This window comes from Pyrgilauda ruficollis, unplaced genomic scaffold (assembly GCF_017590135.1).
Source record: "Pyrgilauda ruficollis isolate IOZ18807 unplaced genomic scaffold, ASM1759013v1 scaffold35, whole genome shotgun sequence".
Taxonomy (NCBI): domain Eukaryota; kingdom Metazoa; phylum Chordata; class Aves; order Passeriformes; family Passeridae; genus Pyrgilauda; species Pyrgilauda ruficollis.
In genome coordinates, this window is record NW_024524934.1 from 103,314 (window position 1) to 113,935 (window position 10,622).

The following is a 10,622-nucleotide window of genomic DNA, read 5'->3' on the forward strand; positions in this document are numbered from 1 at the left end:
ACTGGGCCACTTTGAAATCGCGCTGCCTCAGGCAGTGCAGTGTCTCCATAAACCACTACTCCAATTCCCACCGCCACTTTCACCAATTACCACAAAAATTGGTGGCTCTGCTCAGGGACCAGGGGAGCTGCTCAAAGGTTCTGGAGGCCATCTCTGGGCAAAACTCAGTGGAGGGTCAAGATGTGAATTAGGCTGAGAACACACACGTACACTGTAAAACCACTTCCTTTTCATAGTGCGTCATGAGTAACAACAGGATGCCAAAATAAAAGTAGTTCACCTTTCACCACTTGACAAAAGGCAAGTTTTTAATGGTGCCATCATCCATCATCTACTTGGTAGGACAAGTGATATACTGGCTTTTTTTGCAACAAGTTTTTTTCCAGGAACATGTGGAAAACAGAGTATTGTGAGAGGTTGAAGTTTTTGTTCTAAGTAAGATTAGAGCAGATTTTATACAGTGTAGTGGGATAACACAGAAGGTAATGATCTTTACATGAGCTATTTCAGAGGCATGAAGATGCCTTTCAGTACGTACAGTGGAAGCCAGTAAGGACTAAGGTACTGTTTTTACATCCCACTTGCTCTCTGAAGCCATGCAACTTCCTGATGTGGTAATATCTGACCATCGGCTTCTAGAGTAGAAATCCAGTGGGAATTTATACCTCTTTGTGACCCTCAGTATTCACCCTCACATCACTGGTGCTGAGACAGATGCCATGAAGCTTTGGTCCACTCACCTGTGTGCTTCTACACAGTAGATATCTAAACAGGTTTTCGGGCCCTGTTGCAAGATTAGTGTTTGTATCTGGGTTTCCCATTTCAAGCCACTAACTTGTGGCAGCAAACACAAAACAAAATGGTGAAAATTCTCCCTCTGTAGTGCAGGAAGCACTGTATTACACAATTTTATGTTACAACCAAAGTCAACTTTAAGATAAATTGACTGTCCAACAGCAGTCAAAATTATTTTAAAATAAACTTTTAATAGCTTTGTAACATAGTAACCTACCCATGATCTAATTTGCAGGAAAATCTGGTTTTGGCTTTTGCAGTGTTATTTCCTCTGTGTGTGTTTTTCTTTTTGGAGTTTATTTGAGTTTACTTAATGAGTGGATCTAAAGTCATAGCTGTGCTTTATTTTTAAAGAATCCCTTTAGCTATTTTTATCAGGCAAGTAGTATGGTTACCACATTTAACCCAAAATAATGCACTCAAGTGCCAGTTGATTTAAACCTGGCATTATAAATGCTTGCAGCGGTAACACAAATAAATGGAGAGGTTTGCAGCATGCCTTTGCATGCCATGGTCTGTATGACAAGAGAAGTAAAAAAAGCAGAGTAGCTGCATTTAAAGAGATACCTCCAGCATCAATTCTCCACTTAATAAAGAAGCCTTGTCCTTTTAATACTGTATAAAACATTTCACAGAAAAGGTGGCTGTGAGATTTTTTTTTAAGCAAGAAACTTCAGTGCTGCTTTCTTTTCTTTTTGCACAAAGAAACCACCATGTGGTTATCCCAGAACATTTAACCAAATGAAAAAAATATACTGCTGAATTAACTGGATTCTTGTTTTGTTTATTTTGCAGAAAAGCTGCTGTGTGGTTACTGCTGCTAAGAGATTTGAAAATATCAGCAGTCTCGGTGCTTTAACCCCCTGCCATGACTGAGACTTCTACTAAATGGACCAACAGCACTTTAGTTGCAGGACAAGTCCCAGCATTGTGGAGCTGCTTCTTCTCTATTCAGCTGTTAAAAGAAGGAAATATTTCTCCGGGTTGCAGGAACGTGTTTCTTCTGAAGCAGTGTGTTCTCCGTGCCTGCAAGTGCTACATTAGCTTGGTTTCATAATGAACTTTTCTCTATTTAGTCTTATGTCCTCATTTACTTATCAAAGGCTCCTTAAAGTTTAAATTATCATGTAAAATTAACTGTTTGTCATCTGAGCCCAGAAGGCAATCTGTCACTATGTTATATCTGTATCCAAGGTTCATTTGACACTGGAGTCAAATAATTAAAAAAAAAAACCAACAAAAAAACCCCCCAAAATTGCAGCAAATTTAAAGCTGCATTTAGTGGACGATTTGAAGTTTGTTTTTCCTGTCACACTAAAATGAGTTAAGGATTAGCTCAACCAGAGTTAAAGCCATGTTGATGTAACACCCGTGGAAGGGAGAAATGAGGCTTTCCTTGTGTACAGGTGAATTTGCTGCAACTGTGGTATGGTACATTTCAGGAGTTTTCAGCCTGATGAATTACTGCTTGCTGTAAATACACTCGGATTAATTAAACAAGAAAGAGAACAAGGCACTATTCACTTGTACCTGTGCATACCCTGTTCTCCAAAATGCAAATATAATTCAGAGTTATTTTAACAGAGGGTGATTTTATATCAGCTAATCTGTTTAATGCTAATTTAACTGATTAGGACCACTGGCAAAGAGGGGAGTCAGTGCTTTGCTCATTATAACCTCTGAGTACAGGCTCAAGTAAAAACCCAATGTATTTCTAAAGTTTTCTTATCTTGCTCCCAAGCCTTTCTGATTCTTAACTAGGTAAAAAAAAATAGGAGTCAGAACAGTTGAATTCTTCACCTGAAATTTTTTGATTATGGCTCATCTTTAAGTGAATCTAAGTTGCCAAAGATCTGAAGTTAAAATAATGAGACTTCCTGCTGTATATGGCTTTCTTACTGCTTGGTTTCAGAACCACATAAATGCAAATTGTGCTGAGTATTTTATTTAATCATGCTGTTGTGGTGTCTTTACATTGTCTTTGCTTAATGCAGTTCTGATCAAACCACATATTAACATAGCTATCTCTATTTATCTATTAATTTCATATGTTTATGTATTTAAGTTCTGTCTTTTTAAAAAAGGGATCAACATAAAGGCAAAACAGTATTATTCATCACCATGCAATGAGTTGCTTCTCACACCTTTGTCCTTTCTGGATAGCATTAATTTTGAAATGAAAAGGGGCCCATTAATGGGACATCATGGCCATCACACACTCTACAGCCAGTCTGATCCAATGTTTTAAAATCATTGTAGTACATCCCTTAAGACCGCTCCTGTAAATGAACTGGGCTTCTTACAACTGTGACATAGTAATACTGACGTGTTGCACCAGAGATTGCCAATAATGCTATCACACACTGACACACTATGTTGCTTTTATACAATGTAGAATGCTGCCATCTTCAAATCCTCATCTGTAGCCTTTACTAAAGTAAACATTGTCAAGCAGAAATGGAAGTTTCTTTGGGAAAAGACTGAGCTGTATGAAAGCAAGAAAATGAGCATATGACTTCTAGGTAGAAGCTGGGCTGCTTGTTTTTAGTCACCATTTATATTTGTCTGGTCGAAATGAATATAAAAGTTGCCTTTCAGTTAGCACTGGAGTTCCCACTCCTGTTCTGACTGTCTGCAAGATATTGTAGCTTCTTGTACAGTAAACAACTCAACGATCAAACTAAAATGCAACAAACCATTTTGGAATTACAGGATCTCATTATGCACTTTAGTGCCATTGTTGTAGAATTGGATCAGGGTTTTGTTTTTCCTTTGGTAGATTTTACATGGATAAATTGCATGTAATTTTGAACCTTATTAGCAATACTAAAATAATAGTGTGACTACGGTCTTTTCTGCTTTGTTGCTCAGTGGAATTAAGAGGATTTATTATTTGTTGATATGTACATCTGAGTAGTAATTAAGAGCTTAGTGCCATGACGATCAGCCCAGTGTTAGAATGTGCTGCGTTGAATCAACCACAAATCCTCCAGGAGCTGTAAGAAAATGTGGTCTCTGTTGAGCACATCCCCCAAGTTCGTCTGTACAGTTCTCTGTCAGAAATAGGAATGCATGGGAGGATAGAAGAGCTGGACATATTTCCCCCATCTTGAAAATTTAGGCATGAGTTGAGGAGGGGACCCCTCAGCAGCCTCTGGCTTGTGCTACTGGGCAGTGTGCTAATACAATTAGGGCATTTAACTTCCATTCTTCATAAAATGGATAATGGGGGTTCCTCTCTAGAGTCTTGTCTGTAAATTGTCTCACTGTTTCATTCTTGGAACAGCTCCTCTAGTAGGGGCTGAATTTGAGGGAGGGCCAGTCAGAGGAGGTTGGATTGAGCAAGTTTCTGCAGTGACTGAAGGTGCCATTTGGTGCCCAGGGTTAACGCTAAGTGGGCTTACAGGTGTGCAGTGAAGGAGGAAAGAATCCCAAGTGCACTTCTGCTTTTTGCTCCAGGGATGCTGGATCTGCAGCACTGAGTCAAAAGGGAGGTACCTTACCTAGGGCCTTACTGTCACCAAGGGTAAAAAATTATACTGCTGTGTAATCATCACTGCTGTGTATAGCAATGTGCCTCAGAAAAATGTCTCCAGAGATGTTCATTTGTGTCTTGTATCCACCCCAACATGAGAAAGAGCTTCTTTACATTAAGGGTGGCAGAGCACTGGAACAGGCTACCCAGGGAGATCATGGAGTCTCCCTCTCTGGAGATGTTCCAAACCCCCCTTGATGTGTTCCTCTGTCATCTGCTTTAGGTGACCCTGTGTTGGCAAGGGGGTTGGACTGGATGATCTCCAGAGGTCCCTTTCAACCCTAAAAATTATGTAATTCTGTGATTCTGGGATCTTTCCTGGCTGTTGTAATTTTAGTAAATAATAGCTTGAGACAGATTCTTTTTAGTGGCTTCCTAACTGTGTCTCATTGTATGTTGAGCAGCATGCTGTTTTGTGTGTGTGCTCACATATGCAAGTTTGATTTGCATTCTGTTTTACTTTGCCCTACCTCTGGAAACATTCTAGGGTGAGTTGGACAGGCCTGTAAGCAACCTGATCAAGTGGGAGACCTCATTTCTCATTGCAGGAAGGTTGGACTAGATGACCTTTAAAGGTCCCGTCCAACTCAAACTATTCTATGATTCTATGATTTTATGATTTAAGTATGTTCTGTAATGACTAATACCTAAGTCCTGCTGTGTTAAATCATTGTTTTGACACATCATCATTTATTTTCTACTAGGTCATAATAATACTATGGCTACTAGGTTCTACTAAGTCACCTACATCTTTGTGAGTTTGCTTATAATTTTTGCTACATATTGGCTTATGTGATTTCATTTGGAAACTGTGAATTGCTGTGCTTGTGAGCAGGTTTGGGTGTGAAAGGCACCATTCTAGCTGCTTTTATTCCATCTAGCTGTGTACTCACAGACAGACAGGGATGACTGCAGGTACCTCAAGAGTGGTATAGAAACATCAGTTGCAGTTGGAGGGATGAAGTGCCCAGATGCTGTGCTTGTCTTGTGTGTTCTTCTTGACATGTAAAAATTAAAAAATAAAATCCTGAGAATATGACAAGTATCACCTGGCACTCAAAAGAATCGGGACACTGTCATTCCCACTCCTATAGATGCAGCAGGTATACTGGATGCCAGATATACTGGAGTAGTCCAAGACTACTTCAAGATTAGAAGCAAATATACTTGGCACAAGATGGGACACAAGTGGTTTTTCAACAGCTTTTATATGTTGTACATCCTGAAGATTATGAAATGGGTAAAAACCTCTTCTGCAGAAAGATCTCCATGCTATCATGTCCATGTTTGTGAACACCTGCAGCCAATCACTCCTCTGGGTATCCTCACAGCATAAGCAGTTGGCAACCTGGACAATCCACTCTGGAGATTACAAGAGTAGTTGCTTTTTAATTTTGGTTTTTTTATTACCTCTAATGTCAGAAGCTGAATAAAGTAAAATCCAACCTAAATTCTTGATTCCAACCAGGAATAACAGGGTAGCTCACAGAAATAAATAAGGGAAATGCTAGAGCCACTTTTGTGATGTGAGTAGTAGAAGAGCCCAGTTTAACCACCCCGCCTTCCTGCCAAAAATATCTACTTTGCACCAGTCCTGTTCAGTAAAAATGAAAGGAACCATAATCTTTTTATCAGTGAAGGAATTTCAATCAAGAAACAGTTTTTCTGCAGTGGTTAAATTTCTGCAGTAAAAGTCAAGTTATTTTAGCATTTTCAGTTTAATGCTGACACTATAAATCACTGACAGCCTCTTTCAGCAAAATGGCCTCCACCAGGAGCTGTGAGAAACGAAGGTGTTTGTCAGCTCTTCTCCACTGATGGAAATCTGGAATCACTGGATTCCATTCCTCTGGATCCAGTGAGCAGGGCAATTCTTAGCTTTTGGACTTTTGATATGTGGTAACAGATGCAGTTTTGCACCCAGAGTAGTGATGAATGGATGAATGAGCACCAGTGCTCCAAATTCCTTCCAGGAGGATGATGCATCTTCACGTGCTACTTTTATCACCAATAAATACTTGTTCTTCTGTCTCCTGTGTATAAAACTAAACACTGCATGAATCTGTTTAGGAATGCTAGACTGTTTCACCTTCCATGAAGGCTTGGTAGCTGAACAGCTAACTACCTGTTTCAAACTTAGATGAAGACTGGTAGAGATGGTGCTTTGTAAATATGCTGTTTAGCTGCATCTGTAGAGTTGGTGATCTCATTTTGGTGTGGCAGAACTAATGTTTGTGTACCCCACAAAAACTTCCCTTGAATTTAGAGGACAGGCATGTGGCAACTAAATCATGAAGCATGTGGATTTTCATGTACCTTTATCACTTTGGTTTGCATATCTGGTTTTGTAGATTAACTCATGTATCTCTGGTATGTGTTCTTTTGTGAAAATCGTGAAGAAATCTTGTAAAAAGATGAATGAGGAATAAATGCTGATTTTGTTTACTCCAGGGTTTTTGTTTGCTGTATTTAATGTGCCTGTCCTTTATATTAGTGACAGAAAGAATTGTGGCCTTTTTCCCTACTGCTGTCTCTAGGTACATGAAGAGAAAAGCAATTTCCATTGAAACAAATGTATCCACGTCAAAGGTTGACTCAGGCTCACAGTTTGTACTCACTCCTTGTAAGAAAACCTCGGCTCTCTCTGCATGTAAATGGGACTTGAGGTGCTCTTGACTGCAGTCTTGCTGGAAGTCCTTAAGACCAGGTTACTAAGGAGGAAATTAGAAATTACTGAAATTTCTGGTGTTTGGCCACTCAAGAGACCTGGTGTACTTTTCTCCCTAATTTGTCACTCGCACCACTGGCCTATTCAGTGTTGCCGTCTGGGAGCTGCACTTTAACCTTACGACATCTAGGAGTTCATCGACTACCAAAACAGTCTGGAATCAGAATTATTGTTTCCTGCAGAGTTAAATCAAACTTCAAGTGGGCTGGCTAGTGAAAAAATAAAGAGCGAGAGTAAAAATTGAGGAAAAGGTTGCAGGGTAAGAAATCAGGAAGCAACCTCTGATGGACACTGGCCTATATTCAGTAAGTAGAAATTTTTCTGGCTGGTTTACCCACAGCTCTGGTTGCAGCACTTGAGACATGCACTATACTTGAGAAACAACTTTGGCTTCTTACACTGGAAGGTTCTCATTTAACACCAGCCTGTATTTGATAAGCCTGAGGTTTGCAGGTTTTAGATTTAAGTATACATCCTCCTGATGAAGCTGCAAGTTAAATCAACCAATGGGTTCCACTCATTCCCCAGAGAGCTCAGTGCTCCTGGCTGATGTGGAACAAAGCCATTGCAATCTGGCTGGCAGAGCTTGGGGGCTGAAGGAATCAACAAGAGAACAATTTTACAGTGGCCAAGCACAGGAGATGCAGCTGCTGCCCTTTTACAGCTGCCCAAGGCGGCCCCAAGACCATCAGCCATTTCAACAGGAGCCCAGGCTGGCTGGTGAGCCCAGGCAAAACCTGTGCTCCAGCATCTGTCCACAAAGGACCCTGGGGAGTTCAGTAGGTGTCTGAAAGTTTTAGGGCGACAACCCAGGGTGAGCTCCTATGCATGACCAGGCCTTACACCTTTGCTCTTCATGTGCCTTTCTTGAAACCCCTTTAGTTTACAGTGCCTTTGACCCTGGTGTAGGAGTTTTTGTCCAGAAAATATTAACATCTGTGCCTTAAAACTGATGAGGAAGACTTTGCTGTTGTACCTTGGTCCTCTCAACAGCTCCTGTTAAATGCATGCCGCTGGCAAAAATAAAATAAATGGGGCTCAGCTCCCTGTATGTGTCTGTAAAGCAGCTCCACACTTTAAAAATGTGTTCCCTAAGTTCATGTGGTTAAAAATATGTTGACTACAGGAAAAAAATCCAACAAGGGACATTCATAATTCTTCATTAATTAATAGTCAACCCTTTTTCTCCCCCAATTATTTCAAACACCTGCTCACAGTAAATTTCCTTTGCAGTTTTTTAATGCTATGTTAATATTACCCAGAACTTGGAAACATACACTAAGCTTCTCTTATTTTTAATTATTTTCAAATTAATTTTAATTTTCTGAATATTTTTAGTGCTGCTCATTCATTCAATAAAACTGAATTTTAATTTTAATTTTTTTTTTTCTTGAAAGGTCTCCTAAACTTTCCAGAGAAACTTTATGGGCTGTTTTAATGAAAGCTTTTGGAAAAGGGACTGGATATTTCAAAATTCCTCTCTTGAAGCCTCCTCATCCAAAAAGAAGTGGGCGGGGGGAAATCAGTTCATCTGGTGACTCACATCTCTTACATGCAAGTAGGAATTCATCCAGGAGCAGAGCCATCTTGTATTTGGAGAGTAGGCTCTTCTGGGTGCAACAGCAGGGCCACCACCCCCAGTAGCACCTCTCCTGTGCTGGGTGGGCTGTGTCTGTCCCCAGGCTTCCAGCTTGTGCCCATCTTCAGTGGCTGCACAGGGAACATCTGCGCTGCCACCACAGATGCCAGGCTCTCCCTGGGGCTCAACATACTGCTGCCTCTGGGGGACACAGAGCTGTGACTGTGGCAGAGATGAGGAAGGGAGGGTGAAAGTTATTTTTTTCCAGAGCTGTCCACTCCTCAGCTGATCTACATGCACGTCCTCTCTTTGCTTTAGGTGCCCAGTCACTGTTCCATGAGCTCTGATCTTTGTCTATCCCCATAACTTATGTAGGTGTGAGATCTGAGCGATGTAAACAGATCAGGGCGAACAACTTTCAGGATGACCTTGGTCCTCCCATAACAGGAACACTCACACGGAGGGGGTACCGAGACACCCCTGCTCTGAACCTTGAATGTCTTCACCCCATTTCAGTCTGTGTGGTCTCAGGGGTCAGGGATAATTTAGAGACAGGTGGCACGGTCTTGCCTTGTAAAAATGTGTTGGCCTCGTTGTGTCAACTGAGCATTCCTGCTGCATTGCTGTGTCACCTGCTGCTTGTGCCCCTCTGCTTTGTCAGGCAGTCCATAATGGGTTTCTAATCCCTCACTGACAAAGCCCATGTCATGGATAACACTGGGGAAACCAGACCACCAGATTGCTGAAAGGAGATGTGTAACTGGCACTGGCATTTGCTAAGTTTCTTCATTTTCCTTTTAGCTTTATTTTTTTTTTGTTATGGTTCACTTGTGCAGACTTAAGAAATATCCATTGCAAGGAACTTTCATCTACTCTGCTCTTAACCTCTGCAGATGCCCATGTTCTATGGACCAGAAGAAGCTTTCTAATAGTAAGAGTTTGTTGATTTTTTTCATCTTTGCCCCAGTGAAAGTGCTGTCCCAGAGCTACTCAGACGGCCTGAAATGTTAGACTTAGTCCCACAGGCATTTGTAGCCAGAGCAAAAAGCAATAGCAACTGCTGCAACAGCAGCAAGCTGTCCTGGTGGTGGACACCTTCCTGAGCTGGGGCCAAAGCTGTCTGTCAGTTAGTCAGTCAGTCAGTCTGTCCTCCAGTACCACCGGGGGTAACCGGTACCAGTGGGAAGGCGATGTCCCCATAATGGGAGCATTTCATAACGGGGGGGACGATGTGTGGGTCTGATGCCCGTTCCCTTGGCAGCCCTGCCCAGGGCCGGACCCGGGCGCTGGCGGTGCCCGGCGCACGGCGCTGGCGGTGCCGGGCTGGTGACACCGCTGCAAAGGGCCGGCGCGGCCACCAGAGGCCAGCATTGCTGTTCGGGAGCTGCGACAGTGGCCCCTGCCTGGTCTCCGGAGGGATGCTTTGGGAAGGCGCGTTACATGCTGACTGCCGGCGCCGCTGCGTCATGTAACACAGTGGCACTCCCAAATCCCGCTCAGGGACCACCGTGCCAACCAATGCGTGTGGAGGCGGGTGACCTTTAAAATACCTCTGACTAATAAGCCGCTATTTATTTGCAGGGAAAAACTGCACTAAATATAGCTTTTAACCTCTCGCCATCTTTAGCCTGTCCTCAGCACACCAAGCAGAAGGCGGCAGGGAAGTGCCTGAGGTGGGGTATCTGAGAAAGGCTGGAGAGTTTGCACCATGTGAGGCTGGCCGGGATGACTGTGGCAAATGCACAGCGCAGCTGGGAGCGCTCCTTCCTTGCTGCCACTTTACGTCATTCTCCCCTTGGCAATAGCACTGCTTCAGGTCGCCTGCAGAACACAAACAGAAAATTGATGTGACTTAGGATTTGCCTGTAAATCAGCTGACAGGAGTAGAGAAACATGAAGAAACTTGCACACTTCTGCTATAAATAGAAATTTACATAGCATATGGAATGTTGAAAAAGTGATCCTGTAAGAAGTTGAACACATCA

General features: G+C 42.2%; 1 protein-coding gene across 5 annotated transcripts in view; it reads left to right on the plus strand.

Moving 5' to 3' along the window:
- MYLK4 (myosin light chain kinase family member 4) overlaps window positions 1-6,775 on the plus strand; it is a 60,886-nt gene extending 54,111 nt beyond the window's left edge. For all 5 annotated transcript variants that reach the window (XM_041475337.1, XM_041475340.1, XM_041475339.1 and 2 more), the window contains one exon: window positions 1,591-6,775. Coding sequence is in view for 1 of the 5 variants with exons in the window: in XM_041475339.1 (XP_041331273.1) it covers window positions 1,591-1,671 (81 nt within the window). In the remaining 4 variants the exon portion in view is untranslated. The remainder of the gene's footprint in view (window positions 1-1,590) is intronic.
- The last annotated feature ends 3,847 nt before the right edge of the window (window positions 6,776-10,622 follow it).